Source organism: Condylostylus longicornis, unplaced genomic scaffold, assembly GCF_029603195.1.
Source record: "Condylostylus longicornis isolate FDR11 unplaced genomic scaffold, ASM2960319v2 ptg000027l, whole genome shotgun sequence".
NCBI classification, from domain to species: Eukaryota; Metazoa; Arthropoda; class Insecta; order Diptera; family Dolichopodidae; genus Condylostylus; species Condylostylus longicornis.
In genome coordinates, this window is record NW_026577996.1 from 4191425 (window position 1) to 4217255 (window position 25831).

General features: G+C 25.9%; 4 protein-coding genes across 4 annotated transcripts; 2 read left to right on the top strand and 2 right to left on the bottom strand.

Annotated features, from left to right (window-relative positions):
• Nucleotides 1–340: 340 nt before the first annotated feature.
• LOC129607280 (BLOC-1-related complex subunit 5) lies at nucleotides 341–5214 on the bottom strand. The gene is made up of 4 exons (XM_055518166.1): nucleotides 4790–5214; nucleotides 4556–4725; nucleotides 747–935; nucleotides 341–673 (listed from the first exon to the last, which is right to left on the bottom strand). The coding sequence occupies exons 1-4, from the start codon at nucleotides 5016–5018 to the stop codon at nucleotides 455–457; spliced, it is 807 nt and encodes a 268-aa protein (XP_055374141.1). The 5' UTR covers nucleotides 5019–5214; the 3' UTR covers nucleotides 341–454.
• On the top strand, nucleotides 1179–4214 carry LOC129607279 (GATA zinc finger domain-containing protein 14). The gene has a single exon (XM_055518165.1). It carries the CDS (start codon nucleotides 2956–2958, stop codon nucleotides 4009–4011), a length of 1056 nt encoding a protein of 351 aa, XP_055374140.1. The 5' UTR covers nucleotides 1179–2955; the 3' UTR covers nucleotides 4012–4214.
• Nucleotides 5215–6238: 1024 nt separating the features above from the next.
• LOC129607335 (40S ribosomal protein S8) lies at nucleotides 6239–7372 on the top strand. Its single transcript, XM_055518275.1, has 4 exons — nucleotides 6239–6275; nucleotides 6426–6532; nucleotides 6587–6995; nucleotides 7212–7372. Exons 1-4 carry the CDS (start codon nucleotides 6272–6274, stop codon nucleotides 7319–7321), a joined length of 630 nt encoding a protein of 209 aa, XP_055374250.1. The 5' UTR covers nucleotides 6239–6271; the 3' UTR covers nucleotides 7322–7372.
• A 1029-nt stretch (nucleotides 7373–8401) lies between these two features.
• On the bottom strand, nucleotides 8402–21687 carry LOC129607499 (uncharacterized). The gene is made up of 28 exons (XM_055518528.1): nucleotides 21599–21687; nucleotides 20972–21111; nucleotides 20661–20885; nucleotides 20429–20592; nucleotides 20209–20367; nucleotides 20003–20140; nucleotides 19766–19834; nucleotides 19277–19365; nucleotides 18927–19210; nucleotides 18603–18819; nucleotides 16520–16623; nucleotides 16207–16431; nucleotides 15980–16143; nucleotides 15607–15765; nucleotides 15395–15532; nucleotides 13554–13622; nucleotides 13023–13111; nucleotides 12671–12954; nucleotides 12341–12557; nucleotides 10985–11025; nucleotides 10679–10903; nucleotides 10422–10585; nucleotides 10047–10205; nucleotides 9841–9978; nucleotides 9449–9517; nucleotides 9023–9111; nucleotides 8684–8967; nucleotides 8402–8622 (listed from the first exon to the last, which is right to left on the bottom strand). The coding sequence occupies exons 2-28, from the start codon at nucleotides 21099–21101 to the stop codon at nucleotides 8402–8404; spliced, it is 4314 nt and encodes a 1437-aa protein (XP_055374503.1). The 5' UTR covers nucleotides 21102–21111; nucleotides 21599–21687.
• Between the last annotated feature and the right edge of the window lie 4144 nt (nucleotides 21688–25831).

A 25831-nucleotide genomic window follows, 5' to 3' on the forward strand; every position in this document is an offset into this window, starting at 1 on the left:
ATATGACATCATTGGGAAGACAAACAAATTCTTTCTCCCCCCCAAGCAAATTTCTCCCGATGACGTCACGTTTCCAAACATCAATACTGTTGAGTGAAGCCTACAAATTTTTTGACCGTCCTGTGTTAACCATTATCGATAGCATTAATTATAATCATGGTTAATTAATTATGTTAAATTTATTCAGCTCTGAAAAACCTATTGACTCGTTGAAAATTAAGATGGCACTTGACGATGAAGTTCTTACAAGCATATTTGTATATAAATAAATGATAAAGAATTTTAGGGAAATTTAATAAAAAATAATAAACAATATTTTTAGCATGTAAGTACATACATACATATGTACATACATATATTTTGCTCTAAATTTTATTACTTAAATTTATTTATAACCGTACTTTAAAATATTTTAAAATGAAAGTTGGAAAACTTCAGCTTTTTATATTTTTGTCTAATTACTTGTTTGCCAAACAAAAGGTTCCATTCGGTCTTTAATTTCTAAAACATTATTTAATTGTTCTAAACTTGCAATATTGTGGTTAAGAAAAGTGTTACATCGACTTAATTGCTGCGAGATTAATTTGGTTTTAGAAAACACTTCAGCATAAGTTGAATATGCTTTCTGAAGCTCAACAAAATTTAAAAACAATTTACTAATTTTCTTATCAACCTAAAAATATATAAAATATTTTTAAATATTTAATTTAAAGTTACATATGTATGTACATAGTTCTTAGGCTTACCTTTTTAATTTTTTTTACAATATGATTTTGTTCGTTTGTAACGTAACAAGAAGATATATGAAAGTGTGTTTGCATTCTGCAACACATGTTTTGCAAATGAACTGGTTGCAATCTGTCTAATATTTCTGGATCTCTTTTTAGTGGTACCGAAAGGCTGCCTCGCATTACTGGCAAAAACATAGGAATGCTCTGAAAGTATATGTATGTATGTATGTATGTATATACATATGTATTTTGTCTATTTGTAAATCAACCTTATAATAATATGTTTTATGGTTAGTTATCAGGTAATTGAACAATTTTGTGCAATAATTGTAAATTTTTTTAACATTCTTAATTTATATAATTAATTCAATGGAAAAGTTAAAAATATGATAATGCAGTTCATGTAATTTTTGCATTTTAATCAGGAAAACAACAAACATACTAACGTTAATTTCTTGAAAAGTTGAAACTATCGAAAAATTTAATTTAGAATGAAGTAATTTATCCTAATGGAAAATTGCATGCATATGTATGTATGTATGTATTTATATGAAACATCGATGAAACCCAGTCAAAATAATAGGGGCATAGGTACTTACACAAGAAAATAATGAAATATTTTAATCAAAATTTAATGGAATTACTTAAAATCATATCACGTAGTAAACAATAATCAAGAAGAGCAAAAATTGCTTAAGATTAAAATTACAATGCAATTTATTGTAAATAATTTAAATATGACAAAGCTTTATTAATTAACTTAACAGTTAAGTTAATAAATTGCTTTCATTTTTGAAAACTGTCCAAGTATTTATTTTCGTTTAAAATCTCCTCTAATTGGTAATTAAAGCTTTTTAGCAAATACGTATGTATGGATACATAGACTATACATAATATTGAGTTTCAAATTTCACTATTAATAAAATAACAACAACATTACTAAAAACAATATTTAATATTCTTTTGAGTACAAATTTTTAGTTGAAACAGGTTTACAGATGTAAGAAAAACTAACACAATACACTTAAAGCTCGAATGTACATTAGCTTATTAGCTATTACAATACACCAAACACATATTATGTACAAAGCTATATTTAAGTCTCGGATATAAACAAAAATTTAACTGTAGTATTCTACCTTGGAATAAATATGATATAGATTTTTTTTTAACTGAAAAGTTGATACATACATACATAAAAGTTTATGTATTTGAAAAGAGCTTTATCGAGGTACCCGTCAAAAGCTATTTAGATAAAATCCAGTAACAGAAAAATTAGGAAAAAATCTGAGTTTCATAACAAAAAGAAAAACCAACAAAAGATTTAGATTTTCCAATAAGTTCACCAAAATCAAATTATGGTCGATCGTGCTTATTATGTCTTATTTCGAATAGCTCTATATTTTATTTACAGTATCTAAAATATTCAAATAAAACAAAGCTAAAATTTTACATTGCTTGTATTATAAATTTGTCAAATAAATTAATTTTATTCTAATAATTCTTACAAAGTTTTACACACAAATTTTTCTAATAAATTTTTATTCGATCAACTAGTCATTTGGTATTTTTCTTTCAGATATTTAGACAAGGCCCCTTTTTTTGTTCAAATTATTGATCAATGATCATCATGATAACAAATCTTTTGCAATTTTTTGACAATCTTTCAGAAATACATATACCTTTCTTCAAAATTATAACAAATTTTCCTACTTCAATTTTACAATTTATAACAGAAAAGCTTAAATTTTCATTAAGAGTTTAAAATCAGTTCACGTGAATCTGTTGAAAACTTTACTACGTTGTTAATTCTTTTCCAAACTTTTATTTTTATAGTGTATTGTTTTTAATTTTTTTAAATCATTTTTGGTTTACACACTATAGCACCATAAATACGTGGGTGAAAAAATCGAGTTGTTAGCCTTGATGATGTCCGATATTTGTATTCAATTTCATCTATACATCTAAACAAAAACAGAAAATATAAGTTGGCGGAAACTTTATTTTCTTTTTTGACTAAAACCAGACACTTCCACTTAAGACTTAAACAAGTTACAAATTAAAATTATTTTAAGGTTAATGTGAATTAAAAGCTCGTATGTACATATAAACTAAAGAAAAAAATCTAAAAACTCGCAAGCACCTACTCACTTTTTAGTACAAATTAAAAACTCAACATATTCAGACGAATTTACCGAATTCTTAAATAATAAATTTCCAAAGAATGTTAAACGGGAAATTTTTCACTGGATTACCTCCAGGAATGATGAATAAATCTAACGCCAATAATAGACAGAAAACAAATTTCTTTTGGCCAAATGATTCCGATTTTGGTACTCTGAAAGATGATATAAAAGTGGAAAAAAATTTATCCAATAATAATATTACATATGCATCAGGAACAAGTAATAATCCAGAATACGAACCAGAAAACTTGTTAAAAAAACAACTTTCTTCTAGTATTAAATTTTACGATGACGTTGATAAGGAAGATTATCAACGGTCTACCCGAAATAACCGGAAAAAAATATTTGATTTACCAAAACAAGATACAGAACTCAATGACCAAATTGATTTTAAAGCTAAAAGTGCAGAAACATTTTGTTCAAAAATTCAATTTTATGATTTTCCAGATAACTCAAATGGTGCGTCAAAATCACCTCAGAAGGAAAGGAACAACGAAAGTCAAAATGAAAGTAAAAACAGTGTTAGGGATGCGAATTTAATGAACAAACCAAACCAGGAAGATGAAATTGTTTTGAATAGATTGAATAATTTTAGTAATTTGAATCTTAAAACTAAGCTTGTTAATAAATCGACAGGCAACATACCTCAAATATTTGATAAAAAAACTGATTCGAAAACGATTTGGAACAAAGAAACTGGTATTGAAACTAAAAATTCATGGAAGGGACAAAACCATGAAGCAACTTTAGAAGAAAACGAAAATTTGCAAGGATTAAGAATAGAGAAAAAACGAAAAAATAACAAAAAGCAAAATGAAAGATTAAAAAATATTGAAAGCACCAATTCGAATGAGGAAGTACTTCTTTGTAAAGTGCCAAACAATATAGGAGAACAAAAAGTTAATTATAATACAGACTATCAAAATAATGATAAGCTAAATGATAAAAATATAAATAACAAACAAGAAAATGATAGTTTGAGGCACTTGAAAAGTAGCTTTTCTTTCGATGCAGATGATGATGCAGCTAACATACAAAGAAGGAAAATTAGAAGCAGAGCCTTCACTAGGGTCACAGTTGGCTTGCCTGATTAAATTTCCACATAAATTAGTGCTTGGGATTTGATAAACTAAATGGTAAAAACTGAAATAAAATTTCAATGGATTGCATGCTCAGAAGTTAGAAGTAATTTTAACACCTCTGAAGAGAAATCAGCAGATTGACATTAACGATAGTTTGTTATATTTTAATTATTAATGATTATGTAATAAAGTTATTGAAAACTTTTAATTCTGTACATCCAATGTTTTTACCTTTGCAGTAATATGCATTTGTACATAGTCCATGTTGATATCATAATATAACTAAACATTTTTCACATTTTTCAATTTTTCAAATTTTTTCTTTTCAATTGAAAAATTTAAATTTTTTATTCCTTTCCATTTACCTATATACATACATACGTAAGTACATAGCTTTAAATGAATTTACATAAAATACAAAACGAGAATTCTCCGTCTCTCACTTTAAACATATTTTTATAAACCGAAAAATTGTTTATGGAAATAATATGATAAAGAACAAAAAATGAAAAGTATGAATACCTATTAAAATTATTTGCAAATAAAATTAACTAACTTGCAATTTCATGAAATCAGGATCCATTTCCAAATTAAACTCTTTTGCTGCAGATTTTACTACAACAATGTTATGTGTGCCAGGTAATTTTTCTTTTCTATATTTATTTTTTAATGCAGCTTGCTTTGAGTTTGTCTTTATTTGATGCTTACTTCTAATTTTTGGTGAGTCTGTTATAATTAATATTGTAGATTAAAAAATATTTTGAATGAGAATAATATGAAATTTTCCTACCACTTATTTGAATACGATCCGTATATGAAATATATGGCAAATCAGAATCAGAACAAACACTAATAGGTGGTGAATTGGGACGATTTTCCATTCGATTACCATATCCTACATCTCCTTGCACTGTATATCTTTTTTGTAATCTATTAGTTTTGCTTTCCGGAACCATGCTAGTGTCTCCAGTACCTTTTGATCTCCCATCACCATTTGCACTTGAATGCTCTGCTCCCATCCTTCTTTGTATTAATTATCTGTATTTGATTTTTGACTAAACCAATGTCAATAAATATCTACGAATTGTTCTAACTTTACAGATTTGAGCATCAAACCTTAACAAAAAAAAACTAAAATTTCTTTTGTCCGCAAAACGTTTTTAGTTATTGATTGTAAACTTTCAAAATAAAAAAAACTATGATAAAGTCAAGTCGCTATCAGGTGAGTTTAATTTGCATAAAGTCATTTTAAAACTTTAGTATGACAGTTTGTTTTGAACTTACTCTAAACACAACAACGGACAACTCAAATAATTTATGTTTACAGAAGCAAAACAAGTAGTTTAAGTATAAATAATTAACTGCTGCGTCACTTATTTCTTTCAGGTTTTTATATGACATAATTTTAATTGACAGACAAAATTCTACATTTTTTAGTCAAAATTGTGTTTTCTTTACAAGCTCCAATAAATATTATAAACAAGCTCCAATAAATATTATGAAATGTCTACTTGTTCTTAATCGCCATCAACTGTTTGGTATAATCATATTACCTTTTTTATATATATTATGTTGATCAAATTGAGAAAGAAATGATCACGTGACATATTTCTCTCAATTTTGTATTGTGATATTTCTATCTTGAACGTTTTTCATTATGATGCATGAAACTTATCTTGGACACATCTATTATTTAAATTTTTGACAAATTTTACCAATTTTAACATATACTAGCTTGGACAAACCTATTATTTAATTTTTTGACCACTTTTATAAAATTATTATTTACACTGACGTTGCCAAGGGCTAAGTACAAAATTAATTAATAGTTATTTAATATTCGTTCTTTTATTCCATTTATGTGAAAATATAGTATAATTTTTCATAAAATTTGTTTTTGTAATTTTTTTGAACGGAATGAAAATTTAGTTTTAAAATTCAATTGAGTCATATTTTACTTTTCATCTCGGCCTGAAACAAATAAAGTTTAAAAAAATTAAAAATAATCTTTACGTTGTACTTTGAATAGATTATTAAACATATCGAAATAACTAAAGAAAATTGAAGATGAATCTTTCTTCTTTTGAATATTATAAGAAAATGCTTTGAAAGTATGTAACTTAAACATAAAATCACTACCGTCAAAAAAATTTATAAAATGACACTTTACACAAAAACAGAGCCTAGTTAAACATATGACTTTGAAATTTGTTAATGTTTTTGACAAAAGGAAAAGGGTTTGTTAAAACTTTCTTTCCGGTTTTAAATCAAAATGGGTAGGATATATTTTTTATTTGAAGTAAATTAATATTAATTCATCGAGTTAAAATCATTAAAAATTTGTTTTGAATAATTAAGAAATTGAAATTTTGTTTATTTATTTATAATTCTTGCTAATATTACTATATTTATGAAATAAATTTTAGGTATTAGTCGGGACAATTTCCACAAAAGACGTGCCACGGGTGGTAAGCGCAAACCTTTAAGAAAGAAGAGGAAGTTTGAGTTAGGTAGACCTGCTGCCAATACAAAGGTATTATAAAGTAAATTTCTATTATTTAGAACTACATATAAATATTTTTTTCAGTTAGGGGCTTTAAGAATTCACCCTGTGAGAACTCGTGGAGGAAATACAAAACACCGGGCACTTCGTTTAGAAAATGGAAATTTTGCTTGGGCTTCAGAAGGTTGTGCTCGGAAAACACGTATTATTGATGTTGTTTACAATGCTTCCAATAATGAGCTTGTCCGTACTAAAACATTAGTAAAAAATGCTATTGTTGTTATTGATGCAACGCCATTCCGTCAATGGTTTGAAGCCCACTACATATTGCCTTTGGGTCGAAAACGTGATCCAAAGCATGCGCAAAAAGATGAAAATGATGTTTTAACTAAAAAGCGCAGTGAAAAAGTAATGAAAAAATACTTGTTGAGACAAAAATATGCTAAAGTTGAGCAAGCTTTGGAAGAACAATTTTCATCAGGTCGTCTGTTAGGTAAGTTGACATAAAATTTGGATATATGTTTTTGTTCAATATGATGAAAACATGCGTTGGATTTGTCGATTTATGAGAGAATATTCGTTTTGAATTGATCCTCTTGACAAAAATGTCTGTCGCAGTCATAGTTACTCTGATTACTTCAAAAACACTATGTACATTTATATGTAAGTTACCTTTATTTCTTAGAATGAACTATAATTTTTATTTTAGCTTGTGTTTCATCACGTCCAGGACAATGCGGTCGGGCTGATGGATATATCCTTGAGGGCAAGGAATTAGAGTTTTACATGAGAAAAATAAAATCTAAAAAAACAAAGTAATCTAAACATGTAAGGATTAATTAATATGAAATAAAACAAAAAAATTAAAAATTATGAAGTTTTGAAATTGAAGATATCATAAGTTGTTATACATATACAAAAGCATGTTTCTTGACAGGGAGCAACTACTTAAAGACGATAGAATGCTTTTTAAGTATGTTCTTTTGGGTGAGGTTATTATTACCCAATTAAATTTATATTAAAAACTTTAAACTATTTTACATTACATATGTACATATTTGTTATTGAGTTACGTGTGTTTGTATAGCCGACTTCAATATAACGACAGCTATCGAGACTAGCATTTAGTTGTAAGCAATTGTGAACAGAAATTCAATTAGCTGCGGATTGAAAGTTTACGAGGAAGTGGAGGAGTAAAAGTAAATATAAATGATCTACTCAGTTGTTTTGAAAATCACAACTTTTTAGTTTTCAAAGACGAAACCAAAACAGATTTTAGAGAATGAATTTAGAACGATTTTAGAGAATCCCGACACAGTTATGATAGGCCTGAAAAAACGTGCTTAGTTATATTAAAACGAAGCATGATGATTCAATTTAGGATTATCACAATCTGCTATAAGAATAGTTAGTTCTAAGCAAAATTAGTAATAATTGGACTTTTAATTGGTATATGGTAGTTATATCATGTGATAATAAAACTTTTACTTTTGTTTATTCTCTTGCGTTTCTTTTAGAATTAGGTAGGTACTAAAGAAGTGCTACTAATGCTGAATATTTTTAATCCCATAAGATAAACGGTTTAATTTTAAAGAAGAAGTTAAAGTTTCCATTTTAACAAAAACAAAATTTGGAATGGAGGGAATTATAATACTCAAATATTTTTGTTTCAAATTTATATATGAATGTATAAATAAAACTACATCGATTTTTTACCATTTCGTACATAATGTAAGTATGTATGTACATTTTAAATTATTTTTAGTTTAAAACACAAACTCATAAAGTTTTAAACTAATTAATACAACAATAAATAATTGAAACATGGTTTGTATCCAGACTATTCTAAAAGTTGAAAATTCAAATTAGCAATAAAATTAAAAAAAAAAAAGAAAAATTTCACCTTGCCAGTTTTTTTCTTGAACTGACCATGCTATCATCTTCATCTTTCAAAATAAATTTGCGGATACCGATCATATAATTTCGTATATAGTCATCATAATCTAGCTTTTCAATGTTGCAGTTAAATTCTTTCCCATCCGTAGCACCATTAATTTTATCAGAAAGCTTCCTTTGATTTTTATTATCAAAAACCCAGTCACGTAAGGTAACATAACTTCCTTTTCAATATATAAGAAATTTCTCAATTCAAATTTCAAATTAAAAAGACGTTAAAATCACCTGCACGTAAAGCAATCTGGAGTTTTCTCGCTGTTTTCATGAAAATAGGCTGATTTCCTTGTAATTTCAACATAAGATCAATAACTATGGCTGGAATGTAATGTAGTAATATTACCATTATATAATGCACAATAGGGTATTTGGTATAACGGAAACGTGGATAAAATACTAAATATTTTGTTGGATTTTTTCGGGCCCATTTTGTTATGTATATTCTTAAATTTTTCCAAGTAAGAGGTTGTATTTGGCCAGATGTGCAATTGAAAATTTTAACTGAATTCAAGCTATAGGAATAATTATTAAAAATCTTACTTATAAAAGTTTATTTAAAATACACACTTTGATTGTCCAACATCCCATGCTGCTCCTATCATACTGTTCACCACAATATCAATTGGTATTATATCACATAGAACGTTTTCATCTGCCTGCATTATAAATTTAATTACGTTATAAAAAATTCCCACAAGTGTAAAATTAAAATAAATCATTTTTAAAATATATATCTATCTTTTATTATATAGCAAATTATTTTATTATATGTATTTAAATTGTAATATGAAACAATTTGAATAATTATTTTAAATCGAAACTACAAGAATACAAGCTTAATAGTTGATATTAAAATATAAAGCTTTCAATGTAAACATTTAGCCTAAGCCCTAAATAATTTAAAACTTGCAAGACTAAATAATGCAAGTGAAAAATTCTTATCACGTACGGCGGAAATATTTTGACCAAAGACAATTATTTAATCTTACTTACCAACATAGTCGAAATTGTGCCACGACCAATTTCCATCATTATGCCGGTTAACGCTTGAACATTGTCGACCTAAAAAAAAATAATTTTTGGAACCATATTAGATATTTAGCTTTTACACTCAAATATATAACGAATTCTATATTATAATACATTTTCTAAATTAAAAAAAAAATGCAATTTCTAAAGGATTATAATATCTTTGGAAATTAAACCTTTTAATTAATTTATTAATGAAAAACTATTCGTGTTACAAAATTTTACTTTCCCATTGTTTATTTTAGAATTTTGTTCTTAAATTTGAAAATACTGCCGGATTTTTCCATTTTATTTTAAAAAAATAAATAAAATTAAATACGTATTCACCATGAATAAAATATAATTTTAAAACTTACCCATCCTGGGAAAGGTTCTTTTATAGCAGCTGTAATAATTGAAGGACGAATTATTCCTATAGGAAATTGGCAACAATATTCATTCACAATTTCTTCAGCTAATAATTTAGTGAAAGTGTATGTGTTGGGATGAAGTCCCTGAAAAATATATTTACATAATATCACAAGTATAAGATGTTATGGCAATGAAAAAATGAAAACCGTACTTTTAATTGACTGTTAGTAAAATTTAGAACTTCATCAGATAGAATTTTTGTACATTTCATCAAAGAATTTTTATCAAGAAATGAATTTAAATGATAAATAGACTCGCCAACATATTTTCTCTCTGGAAAACAAAATGCAGTTGATACATGAATGAAAACCTAAAAAAAAATATTTACAAACATATTTATTTTTGTTTTGAAATGAAGGTAATCAACTGCGGTAAATGACCTCTAGTAATTATTTGATATGATGTAAGATGTAAATTTAGTGTTTAGTTGGCTTGTGTTTTGCAATAAATAGTAAATGAAATAATATATTTATTTAACTATATAAATTAAGTTAATGAAAAATAAATAGTAAAATAAATTACTTGCTTTTAATTTATGCATTTTTGAACAAATTTCTAGTAAGCCAAATGTTCCACATGCATTTAGATTTGTCGCAGTTTTTAAATTTTCTGTAACTTTTATAGTTGCTGCACTGTGAAAAACTATATTTACGTTTCGTATTACAGTTTCCATATCATTCTTCGATAATCCTTATTGTGATGCACATACATATATACATACATATATAAATTTCTATTGTTTAAAAAAGTAGTAATGTAATTAATTGAACTATATTAAAATACCTAAACCAATTTTACTAATATCTCCTGAAAGATATTTGATTTTATTTAATAAAGAAGGTTTCCATTGTATTATTCGGTTAAAAACATGATGTTCTAAAAATTGTTTGTATCTTTGCTCTAAAGTCATTTCTCGTTTTGGACGTAACAATATATAAATTATTTTAATGTCGGGACATGATCTCAGAAGCTTTTCTACTAATGATTTTCCAACAAAACCAGTTCCTCCTAAGTATATAACATGAAATATTTAAATTAAAATTTTAAGATCTTCGGCAAAATTATTTTTTTTTTAAAATTTGCAATTACCAGTGATCAGGATTACAGAATTTTTATAAAACTCTTTAATACTATTAGCAGTTCCATAATTTTTATTATTATTATCAAAGTGGCGGCTTTCAAAAATTAAATCGTTTGCCATATTTGAACGAGTTATAAATGTGATTGCCAAAAGATTTATATATAATTTCTTTTGAAAAATAGTTTTCTGTATAAGTGTATAACTTTCGAAAAATTAAATTAATTAATTAAGTTTAGAAGTGATTGTTTCTTTTTATGTATGAACTTTGATATAGAAATCAAGAGGAATCACTTTCAGATTTAATTTATAATTAATGTACTTTTCACTATTAGAAAATATTTTTTTATTTTAATTTTAATATTTTACTTAAAATGAAAGTGCGCAAAACATATTGATAGTAGTTACTTTTATTGGTTTTTAAAATTTGCAGAACGTTATTACGGATTTGGAAAATTTTAGAAAACCAGTTTACAAAAATCACTAATAAAAACTCGAATTTTTCTTTGTTTTTTAATGAAATCATTTTTGGAAAAATTATTTCATTACTTCAAAAATCTTGTACATACATGTATGTATGAACATATTTATTTCATTTTTCGTTCATTATTGAACAGCTCTTTAAGACTTTTTTAATATTTTTAGCTCTTAAAAATCGATCATTGGTCGCAAAGAAATTGATAATAATTAGAATAATATGGGTAAAAAGAAAAGGTTTAGCTCAAAAAAGGCTTTGTGTATACTCTCTTTAAAGAAAAGCGCTCAAGTACGGAGTAGAGCGGGAAAAAAAGTAAATCAACATGTAGTTCCAAATTGGGATTCACAAATTTTTTCGTTTTACCTGTTGGATTTGCAAGTAATTTTAAATGAATTGGTTATACCTGTTTAGAGATTTGTCTCCTGCAAGTTATTTTAATTTTAAACATTACAAAAGTTAAATTTATTGTGTAACGTTTCATTTTTGTGGCCTTGCATTTGAGCCGTATCTGAATTGCGAATACCTATATAAAAATATTTTCACCGAATCGCTTTCTGTTGTCGTCTTATAGTTATTATGACACATTACTACAAAAAATGTGTCGGTATTAGAAAAAACAAACTTTTAGCCTTAGAAAACTGAATTTTAATTATATTTTATTTCATACGTACATATACAGTTTTGTATAAAAAAAGACTTGTGTATGCGTACAAATTTTTACCATGTTTACATGTATGTAAAAAATTGGATAAGTTTTTAATAAAGCTTCAAAAACTTGTAGCAAATTACACCAAAAATGAATAATTGAAAAATAATTTGAATCCAAAATATTCTGAAAACTAATTGCATTAAAAATATCAGTAATGTTTTTAATCTAACAAACTCTTACATTGTGAGCTTTCTTCTTGCGCTTGGAATACTATCATCTTCATCTTTCAAAATAAATTTCCGAATACCCATCATATAATTTAGCATGTAGTTATCGTAATTTAGTGTTTCAATGCTACAATTGAATTCTTCGCCATCAGTAGCAACATTCATTTGTTCACAAAGTTTTCTTTGATTTTTGTTGTCAAAAATCCAATCCCTTAAGGAAACATAGCTTCCTTTTGAATACATTAAAAATATAATTGCTTACATACTTAAAAATGTCGGTTTCGGATAAAAGTTTAAAAAAGTAAATAAGCAAAATGTCTGTATGTATATACGAGTATATTACCTTTAAGTAATGCGCCTTCAATTTGCTTTGCTATTTTCATAGAAACTGGTTTATAACCTTGCAGTAGTGATATTAAATCTGTTATAATTGCTGGAATATAATGTAGTACTATTAAAATGATGTAATGAAAAACTAGATTTTTTGTATAGTGAAAACGTGGATATAAAATCAAAAACTTGGTTGGATTAATTCGAGCCCATTTGATTGTGTAATTTCTTAAAGTTTTCCATGTTATTGGTTGTATTTGGCCAGATGTGCAATTAAATACTTTAGTTGAACTTAAACTTACAATAAAAATAAAATATAGGTTAAAAATTGTTATAGAATTCTTTGTCCAATTTAATTTACATACTTCGATTGTCCAATATCCCATGCTGCGCCTATCATACTCTTTACAACAATATCAACTGGGATTATATCACATATGAGATTTTCATTTGCCTATAAATACATATTTGTCTGTTATGTATTACATGCATATGTACATACATATATTATTTTAATATGAATAATGATGATGATTACGAATATTACAAATGATTTACATATGAATCTGTGGTTGCAAGCAAAAACGGACTAAGTTGACCTTTGAATTTAATTATAAATTTTTCCATAGAAATGTTTTTTGAATATCTTATAAAATTTTTATAATTTAAATTACATATATTAATTTACCATGAATTAATTTTACAATTTGTGTTATAATTTTACGTATTGAATTTGACTTTATCAAAAATCTTAATTGGTTTCCGTTTTGACGAAAATTTAAAACAATTATTTTGAAAAATTTCTCTTTAAATTTGAAGCCGTGTATGTGCATATCCAGTTAGGTACCTACATTTAAAACTTATTTAAATCAAATTCTTTGTAGTTTATTATTTACCAATACTGTTGAAATTGTTCCACGACCAATTTCCATTAATATTCCTGTTAGACCTTGAATATTATCAACCTAAAAAAGAAATTCAATTCTTAAATCAATTACAATTTTATTTACCATTATTGAATTTAATAATAGATTTTTGTAGTAACATAAACTATACACGTAGAACTTCATGTTTGTACACCAAAAAACAAAAACACTATGAATTCTAGTTAATAACTGGTAGAGGGCAAAATTTCAAATGAGTATTCTAAATATTCTAGAATTTTTCCGTTTATAGAAAATAATAGAAGGTACTGTTATAATAAAGAAGCTGATTTATCATATCCTTTATTATGATTAAAATAGACATAAAGTCTTATTATTAGGTCTTGACTACTCTCATTAAAAAACTAGCTAAAGTTATTTTTAATCCGATGACGGTCTTTTATTAATTTTGTTTTCCTTTTCTGCTCCCTTTGGGAGCATAGGGCATCTACAAATCTTCGCCATCTGACTCTGTTCTGCACCATTTCTTTTATTTCGGATCATGTTTTGCGGGCGCCCCTCACTTCTTTTTCTACTGAACTGCGCCATGTTTCTTAGGGCCTACCTACTCTCCTTTTATCCTGTGGATTCCATTCAAGGCCCCTTCGCGGAATGCTGCTTACTGGCCTCCGAAGTGTGTGGCCTACCCAGCCCCACTTCCTTCTTCTGATCTGGGCGTATACTGGTCCCTGCCCTGTTAGTTCTCAGAGATCTTTATTGCTTATAGTTCTCGGCCAGAATATTCCGCATATTATTCGTAGGCATCTATTTATGAAGGTCTGCACCTTATCTATTTAGCTCTTCCTCACTAACCAGGTTTCGCTGCCGTACACCGATTTGACGCACGCGTCGAAGATTCTTATTTTTGCGCCCCTTGCTAAGTGACGCTGCTTCCAAACCGCCCATAGTTTTCCGAATGCCCTCCTAGCAAGTCTAAGTCTGTTCTCTATGTCTCCTTCAGCGCCCCCATCTGTAGTAACTATACTACCCAGGTAACAGAACTCGGAGACATTCTCTATGTTCTTGTTATTTATCTACAGAGGGATCGTTGTTCCTTCATTAATTCTTAGGCATTTTGTCTTGCTTGTGTTTATACTAAGACCTACTTCCGCTCTATCAGAGGTCGCATGCCACTTGATTAAGCTTTTGTTTAGCCGTTCAGATATTATTAGTCCAACTCCGCCTTCGGTGTTGTTATACCTGCAGTATATTAGAGTATTTCCTTCTAAAGTTATCATTTCTCCAGTGCCAGGCCATCTCATTTCGCTCATCCCAAGAATTTCAACCCCGTAGCTTGACATTTCTCTTTCAACTTGCGCTAGTCTTGCTGCTTCTTTTAGTGTTCTTACATTCCCGTCTCATATTTATTTTTTTTTTTTTTCCTTTGTTCACTCCTAGAAGGAGCATAGGGCTAGTGCATGATTTCTCATGCACTAGTTTCATAGCGTCATAGGGTTTAACTAGGTAGGTGACTAGCCTGCCGTAGTTTTAATTTATATATTAATTATTTGAGGTTATTATTTACTGTTTATTTTTCTTAGTTTTTTTTTTTTTTTTTTTTTTAATATCGAATATTAGGAATATTTGAAAATTACTTGTATAATATTTTTATTAGTATTGTATATTAAGTTATAATAATATTGAATATAATTTTTATAGTGACCTGACCAGGGTTTGAACCCGAGACCCTTCGGTTAAAGGACCGGTGCCATAACCACTGCACCAATGGTCAGATGTCTCATATTTATACAAGATAAAAATTCATCTTACATAATATTATTAAAAAATTATACAAAATTAATTTTTTGACTTACCCACCCTGGAGTAGGTTCTTCGACAGCAGCTGTTATAATTGAAGGACGAATTATTCCTATCGGAAATTTACAACTGTATTCATTTACAATTTGTTCAGCGATTGATTTAGCGAAAGTGTAAGTATTTGGATGAAGTTCCTAAAAGTATGTACAATATTATTATGATTTTATTATTGCTTAATAATTTAGTACTAAAAATACGAAAATCGTACTTTTAATTCATTGTCATCAAAGTTTGGAACTTCATCCCATAGGATGTTTGTGCATTTCATCAATGAATTTTTATCAAGAACCGAATTAAAATTATAAACAGACTCTTCAACATATTTTCTCTCTGGAAAGCAAAAAGCAGTTGATACGTGAATGAAAACCTAAAAAATATTTACAAACATATTTATTATTATTTTGAAATGAAGGTAATCAACTGCGGAAAATGACCTCTTTAGTAATTATTTGATATGATGTAAGATATAAATTTAGTGTTTAGTTGGCTTGTGTTTTGTAATAAATGGTAAATTATATAATATATTTATTTAACTCTATAAATTGATTTAATGAAAAAAAATAGTAAAATAAATCACTTGCTTTCAATTTATGCATTTTTGAACAAATTTCCAGTAAGCGTAATGTTCCACATACATTCGAGTTGATAGAATTTTTCAAACTTTCTTTAAGATTTACAGTAGCCGCACTATGAAAAACTATATTTACGGTTTGAATTATAGTTTCCATATCTTTTTCAGATAATCCTATTAATGGTAATAATAAAATTGTTTTACCTCTCAGCGTAACGCATATATGATTATACTTACCTAAGCTATTTTCACTAATGTCTCCCGAGACGTATTTGATTTTATTTAATAAAGAAGGTTTCCATTGTATTATTCGGTTAAAAACATGATGCTCTAAGAATTGTTGATATCTTCGCTCTGGAGCAATTCCTCGTTTTGATCGTAATAAAATGTAAATTGTTTGAATATCTGGACACGATCTTAGCAGTTTTTCTACCAACGCTTTCCCGATAAACCCAGTTGCTCCTTTATATAATATATAAATAGAGATGTGTACATAATATTATATTAATATTTAAAAGCTAAACATATTTCTTGAAATTAATTATTATACCAGTAATTAGAATGACAGAATTTTTATAAAATTCTTGGATGCTGTTGACTTTGCCATGATCATTATCAAAGTTTTTGCTTTGAAAATTAAGATTTCTTGTCATTTTTTACTGCAAAAATATAGTCGTATATATACATTATACATATGAACGTATGTAGGTACATGAAAGTAATAAAATATCTTCTTATATGAATAAATGTATACATATATATATAGTTGTATATGTATTAATACAAAATGCAATACTCGTACTTACCTACTAAATTTTTAATAATTAAAAATTATTTTAATTTTTCACAAAATTTTTTTCGCTAACTAAATATTTGGTATTAATAGCTTTAGTTATTATTATGAACTGCTTTTCAAATTAAAAAGTATTAAACTTTATTTTGCAATATTATAAAAAAAAAATTGTATTTAGCTCGTGAAAATACAAAACCGGATTTTCAAAAAAATTATTTCTGCTTGTTGATATTGAATCAAATTATTAATAGTTATTGAATTTTAATTAACAAATTTAAAAAATTAATTTGCATTTTCATCGCTATTAAGGACCTAACGTCAATTCGAATATAAAAATCGCTCATCATTTTCATTTCATACTTTTTTTCATATATATTTTTTACATGTAGCTGCATTGTACCATAGCTGTACAATGCAGTTGAAGTAATATTGACCCTCTCCGCACTATTCATCTTCTTCATTTTAAGCAATTTTCAAAAAAAAAAAATTGAAAAAAAAGTATTAGTTTACAGTACGTCCGTCCACCTATTATCGGTGAATCTGTTCATAAAACTTCTGCACTTAAGCTGACATTTTGTATACAAATAGAATAAAAGTATAAATCTTTAAAAAAAAAAACTAATTTCACTAGAAGAAAATTTTGAAGTATCTGCAAACGCAGAAAAGTAGTAACTGGTTAGTATGCTGTTGAAGTTAATCGTTATCTCAAGCAAGTTTTTTTTTCAAATTTCCGATATTGATTTTCTAGCAGTTTTTAAACTCTAATAAATAGTTTATTTTTTTTTTCCTTTTCTACTCTCTTTGGGAGCATAGGGCATCTACAAATTTTCGCCATCTGACTCTGTTCTGCGCCATTTCTTTTATATTTTAGATCACACCATGTTATCTAAAATATATATTCTAACCATGGATATATTACACTATATGGACAGTGAGTTGTAGAAATTTTTTGAGGCCAGTATAGAATATAATTTATATGTTGTAACATAAAAAGTGGTTGCGAGCGTAAGCGTAATATGCATGTAGATTGTTTTTAAATGCATTATTTTCACTTGTTCAAGAAAAGCTGCTGGCTTACAAACCATTGATTTGATTCAATTTTATTCTTTCTTCATTTAAATATCGTTTCTGTTAAAGTAGATTCTTTTTGTATGTAAATATACGTGTTTTTGAAGTTAAATTTTAGAATATAAGAAAAAATGGGTACAATATTGTCAAGTTTCATTTAGTTAATAACTTGAGTTCTTTTAACTCTCTTTTTTCTCATAACAAGCATTTTGGGAAGTGAATTTCTTAAATTCTCACAAAGAATAGGAGAAAAGATTCTTTTGACACCATCGTATCGGTATTACAAACCTAACGACATTATTTTGTGCTCATAACGTAATTTACATAAATTTAATATGCAAAATTTAGTATAATAAAACCGCAATGAAAAAATCTGAAATTTTGTCAATTTGCATTTTTCTACTATCTTATAAATTTAAACAAACTTTAGTGCTACATTAAAAAAAAAAAAACAAAAATATACTATTAAAAAATTTATTTTTTTGCTGATTAATTATCAAGATTTCGCGGCTTTTTTCTTTGCTTTGAAAGACAAAATATAATTATGAAATTTAATTCACTTTACATGATCTTAGATCTATATTTAAAATAAATTTTGTAGGGATATAAAAAAAATTTAAGCTAAGTTTGTTTTAAAAAAAGTCTCAAAAAACTTTAAGCATATTAAAATTACAATGAAAAATTGGAAGATAGTTTGTATCCAAAGTATTCTAAAAGCACAAAAAAAAATTTACATTTTATACAATTTTTAACAAAAACAGAAAAATTTTACCTTGCCAGTTTTTTTCTTGCACTTGACATGCTATCATCTTCATCTTTCAAAATAAATTTCCGAATACCCATCATATAATTTCGTATATAGTCATCGTAATTTAGTTTTTCAATGTTACAATTGAATTCTTCGCCATCAGTAGCAGCACTAATTGTTTCACAAAGTTTTCTTTGATTTTCATTATCAAAAATCCATTCCCGTAAAGAAAAGAAGCTTCCTTTTTTATATACACATTTATATTATATTACAAAAGTTAAGTTCTCAATTAAAAATATTATAAAAAGTATGTTAAAAATTACAAGTTAAAATGAAAAATATCATCACCTGTGAGTAAAGCAGCTTGCAACTTTTTTGCTATTTTGAAGGAAATAGGTTTATAACCTTGCAGTCTCAGTATAAGATCTATACTTATTGCTGGAATATAATGTAGCAGTATTAACATTGTATGATGAATAAAAATGTTCCTACTGTAACGAAAACGTGGATACAATACTAAATATTTTGTTGGATTCATTCGTGCCCATTTGGTTGTGTATATTCCTAATCTTTTCCATGTAATTGGCTGTATTTGACCAGATGTGCAATTAAAAATTTTTACTGAATTTAAACTTACAAAAAATATAAAACAGAAAAAAAATTATTAAAATATTATGAATAAACTTTCATTTATATACTTTGATTTTCCAACATCCCATGCTGCACCTATCATACTGTTAACAACAATATCAATTGGGATTATATCACATATCAGATTTTCATCACCCTAAATTGAAAAAATATACGAAATTTTGTTTTGAAATTGCTAAGATAGAAAGACATCTGAAAAGATTGCATGCATAAAAGAAAGATTTCATGAATTAATTATTATTTTTTTCTTTAAAAGCACCAAATATTTTTTTGATCAACAAAAGATCATGCTAATGCTTTCATGAAATCACAATAACTAATTAAATTAAACATAATCCCTAAATTTGAATTTTTTTATTTTCTTAGGATATTGACATCGCTCTGAGAAAAAAATGGGATTGGAGTACGCTAAGATGTTAAAACTTCATTTAATCTAATTTCGAATTTTAAAGCTTATAACATTCATTGACCAGTATAAAAATTTTAATGAAATTTATTATCAACCTTAATGTGAAGTAAGGTTTCCAATTATTTACCAATATCGTTGAAATCGTTCCTCGCCCAATTTCCATCATTATGCCAGTTATTCCTTGAATATTATCAACCTTAAAAAATAATTTTTGAATCATCTTCATATAATATCATATCACAAAAAGTTAATTAAGCTAATTTATCAAACAAAATTTTAAAATGATAAGTTCTGGAAGTTTGTAATATGCAAACATAAAAAATAATTAAGTTTTAGTAAAACATATACTCGTAATTGCATTTACCCATCCAGGTGATGGTTCTTCGACAGCAGCCGTTATAATTGAAGGCCGAATTATTCCTATAGGAAAACGGCAACTATATTCACTTACAATTTGTTCAGCAATTGATTTAGTGAAAGTATATGTATTTGGATGAGGTCCCTAATAGATAAAGGTATAATGAATGTAATATAATTAATTTTATTTAAAAATACAAATATTAATTGTACTTTTAACTGATTTTCAGTGAAATCAAGAACCTCATTTGGTAGAATACTTATGCATTTCATAAAAGAATTTTTATCAAGAAATGAATTTAAAGAATATACTGACTCGCCGACATATTTTCTTCCAGGATTGCAATATGCAGTTGATACATGGATAAAAACCTGAAATTTAATAAAATGAAATTATAAAATTCCTACAATTACTAAGGTAAATATAATTTACTTTTAGTTGAGGCATTTGTGAACAAATTTCCATTAAACGTAAAGTTCCATACGCATTTAAATTTCCTGCATTTTTTAAACTTTCAGTAAATTTCACAGTTGCAGCACTATGAAAAACTATATTTACATTTCGAATTATTGTTTTCATGTCATTTTCTGACAATCCTAAAATTATAATTAAATTTTCTTTACACTAAAATTAAAAAACATAAGCATCTATACCAATAAATTACCTAATCCATTTTTTGTAATATCTCCAGGTAGACATTTAATTTTATTCAACAAATTATGTTTCGATTTCTTTAATTTATCAAAAACATGATGCTCTAAGAATTCTTTATGCCTTTGATCTGTAGATAATCCACGTTTTGGACGTAATAGAATATAAATAGTTTGAATATCTGAACATGATCTTAAAAGTTTCTCCAGTAATGCCTTTCCTAAAAAACCAGTTCCGCCTAAAATATAAATATTATATGTATATATAAATGTTAATAAACATAATTAATAATTTAAATTAATTAATTTAATTGTTTTTAATTACCCGTAATTAAAATTACAGAATTTTTATAAAATTCCTTGATATTATTAATACTACGGCAATTATTATTATCATTATGTAATTTTTCGTTTTGAAAACATGTTTTACAAATTGATTCTGCACAAGTTGTCATATCAGAAGGACTAAAACAATGAATATATTTTTAAATATTATTATAATAATTAATTTGCATACAAATACAATAGAATAAACAATACAGAATTAGAAGAAGGAATATGATTCAGAATATTAATTTTTCGTAATTGCATAACTATGAGCGCTTAATATTAATTTTCGAAATTATACACATACAAATACACATTAAATTGACTATTTCATATTCTTCTTAAAATTATTACTCGAGCAATAAATATAAAAATAACCAATGAATATTTCATAACAATTTTTTTTTCGTTTTTTTTTTATTTATTACATAAAAATGCTGTGTTACGTATTCCTTATTGCAATTTTGTAAAATTTTTTAAGTACAATTTTCAAATTCAGTGATTTAACTCCCATAATATTTTTAAATATTTGAATGAAATATGAATTTTATTGCAATTTCAATTAAATTATATACAACTTCTTTAATTTTAATAATATTTATATGAAATTCTAAATTTTACTTACAAACTAGTACAAAAAGAAAACTAAAATAAATAAGTTTTGTAATAAAATTATTGATTTTGAATTTTCCTTTCACCGATAGTGGATGTTACAACTCTACTGAATCCATTGATTTAATTCACCATTAGAAAGTTTATTTTTTTTAAGCAAAATATTAATTGGTATCTAAATGAAACTTGCATTTTGAAACCTGATCATATTTATTTACAATTTTCATTGCACTCTCGCATTTGCATTATTTATTTTAACATTTATATACATATATTGCACACACAATTAAGGCATATATATATATATATGTATGTCTGCATCATGAGTATGTATATACATATATTTTTCGCATTATTAGAAAAGTCGAGAAAATTTTACTATTTACTATTTTTGGAGAAAAGAAGTATATATGTATGTATGGCTTTATATGTATACACTTGTATTTTCTTTTTACTATTGCAAGGTGGTTTTTCCATATGGTATTTCAAATTTGTTTAATCGTTTATAAACCCGATTAACTTTGTTCAATCATTTATAAATATTTATTTTTTTTTATTAAAAAAAGAAATTAAAATATTTTTGTTTAATAAAATAAACTTTAATAAAAATGAAAATTGCGAAAATAAATTTGCTATTGCTTTTTTTTGTACCCCGAGAACAGCCATGCTGTCGGGCAAAATATAGATCTTGCGTCCTTCTTATACATCTACAAGCACATTTTTCTATGATATTTTCTTTGAAACTTTTCTATGAAATTTTCAAGATTTTAAGTAAATCAAGATTTTTATTAATCTTCAAATTTTTAGTAAATTTTTTTTTTTTTTGAATTTTAACACAAAGCCTATTTTAGTCGGGCAGTCTAACTAAAAATTTCCTCATGATTATGATATATTAAAGAAAATTATTTAATATTAAGTAAATCTAATTCAAAATAGTTTACAATATTATAGTTTCATATTATACACATATGCATAGTTGAAATGTGAATGTATAAGTGTACTTATACATATGGGAGAGTAATTTGTTATATTCACGCTACTTACTCTTTATTTGTGATTCCATAACTTCAAAGATCTTTAAACACCGCGGTTATTTCATTGAAAAATTTTGCAAGAGAAAAACAAGCTTGAAAATTTCATGCTATCTTAATAAAGAAAAAAAAATTATTATAAAATTTTATATATGATTGCGGCGCAATAGCTTTTATAAAAATTTATTAATGAGGAAATGATAAAAATTTGTTTTATAAAAGGTAAAAAAAATTGAAATTCAAAATAATATGGCAATTCCATAAGTTTTAGTAAATTTTTATTTTATTGTACATACATACATCTATTAGTAAATTTCCCACCAAACTAGAAAATAAAAACATTTAAATTACTTTAAGAATAAAAATTTCATTTAAATTAAATGTAAATATATGTGTGTGCATATATGTCTGGAATACAATTATAAATTCCCAAGTCCTGCCGGTTGGCCCGAGTGATTTTTATGCCCAAAATAGGTAATATGGACTTGACACCTAAGTCATTCAGGCCAATCAGTCTCAAGTCATTTGACTATTGAAAGCGATGGTCTGCAAATGATCCACGACAAAAGTGATACGCTTCACTAGGAGAAGAATGTTCGGCCACTTGCGTGCGATCCGTGTACATGCAGAGGAGGTGTGAATCAAGAATGAAGTAAAATGCCTAGAAGTTATAATAGTTTATAATAAGAAGAATGTAGTACGATTCTTACCTTGACTTACGAGGCGTAGGCATGGAGCGAAAGACCTCCCTCAAGACTACCAGGAGGGTTTTAGCAAGTTTCAGACTTGCCGTTTTCCCAAAGACGGTATGATTAAGAGTTACAGCTTTGAGAAAAATTTTACCTTAAAACTGCGGACAATAGGACGGGGGGGGGCCTGGAGGAGTGAATCCTTACAATATCTGATGGGGTCGCATGCCACAAAGTGGTATTGATGCGTCGAGATAGGTTTCTCTGAATATTCATAAATACATATAATATGTATCAACATGTGCACATACATATATCATATATACCAACATGGTAAATATGGTAAAAATTTACTGCTATATGAAAATAATGAATAAAAACAAACTTCTTTAGTAGATAATACAACTAAAATTTGAACTTTATTGAATTATTTATAATACAATTATATTTTTTTTTATTATCTTAATTTTATGTTGCTGCAATGAATGTCCAAAAGCGGTTAACTTATAATTATATATGTATATACATATATATATATATATATATATATATATATATATAATATATATATAATATATAATAATATATATATATTATATATATATTATAATATATATATATATATATATATATATATATATATATATATTATATACATATATATTATACGAAGTTATTTAAGTAAATTTATTATTTATTAAAACAAAAAATATTGACTTAGGTAATTTTGTAATGTGCATTGAAATTTCATTATAATAATATTTTTTTTAATATATTTTTTTTTTTTTTGCAAAAATGAAACACTTTAATTTATTTTGAATAAAAGTAAGATTAATTTCTTTATATTAATTGCTCCAAATAATGAAATTTTTATTTATTTTTTGGGGTAATTTACATCATATAAAATCGAATTAGGAGATCTTAAAAAATTAAAAGTTATTCAATTTTATCGCGATAATAACGGAAGTTTATTTAACATATTAAAAGATTCATAAATTCTTTTGGAATATTTTAAATATTTTTCAAATCTAAAAAATTGTAAAAACTCCAGTTTTTTTTTTGTTTGGAAGAGGCTAAAATTAAAAGCATGATAACTGTGTAAAGTTTATTTTATATAAATTCACGCTTTCCATTTTAATATTTTTTTATTTATAATGTTACTGATTTTTTTTCATATTCAAATAAAGGGCGTCTACCAAAATTCAGATGTAATGTCAACTTGGCTTATCCAAGAATACTGTTTCGATTAATGAATAAGTCAATTTCACGTTAGATCTGGATTTTTGTAGGTACCCTAATTTAATTTTACTCATAAATTTCATTTGTTATTTTTAAATTATTTTATTTTGTAAACCAATTTAGTATAGATATGTATATGCAGACACTCATTTTATGTGTTTAGTTTTTAACTAAAAATACTTATATGTATATTTTATATAATAACATCTGTTTTGTTTCTCTATACATCATTTTTTGAAACAGTTATATAATATAATGTAATTTCAAAAATTAAATTATAATAAATAATTTTTTATTATTGTCATATTTAAATATTATAATAAATTTGTGTGTATTATAACAACATAAATAAAATAAACAAGTTTAATTATTATTATAATTTTTAAAATAATTTTTATATAAATTTTATAGTGACATCTATATTATTATAAACGTATTTATTGATTTGCATATTTATAATAATAATAATTAAATAAATAAATTATCAATGAAAGTAATTTTAACACTTTGATCTTTTATATAAGAATAACGTAATTTTAGCACATTTGAACGAATCACCTTTTCAATCATGTAAATATAGTAATAAAATAATATTTAATGATATTTATTAATCATACATTTTTAACAGATTTAAAAAAATTTATTTAATTCATAAATATTTTATTAAATTAAAAGAAAGAATCAAATACGGATGTTATGTTATTTTCTTTACAATATTTATTTTTTTCATAATATAATTGTGCTATGTAAGCATAAAGCTTTCTAGATAGATACCCTGAGATATAGCAATTCCAGTATATTTTGATACACAATTCAATTCATAAATGGTAATTCTTGAATTGTGTATGTATATAATAATAAAATATTGCTGGCATTACAATTTTGAGGACTCATACATATTATATGTACATTTTTCTATTTTTGATGATATGTCATTTTATGATATTTTCATTTTATATTTGATATGTGCAGACGAACCTTTACTTGTTCTCTATATAACTAGAGACATTTCATCATTTATTTTTCAATATAAAAAATACGTATGTATGTATATTTTTTTTAATTTTTATTATATATTTATATATATTGAAGTGAAATTAATTCAAATAATTTTGAAAAAAAATTTTTATCATTTAATAAAAAGTAAATGATATGCATGTTTTTATAGAAAATTTAATAAATGTAGAAAGAATAATAAATTGTTATACAATGTAAATAAAATGTAAAAGTTAAATATTATTATTAGTTTTCAAAAATTAAAAATTCTTTAACAAAGCCAAAACTCTA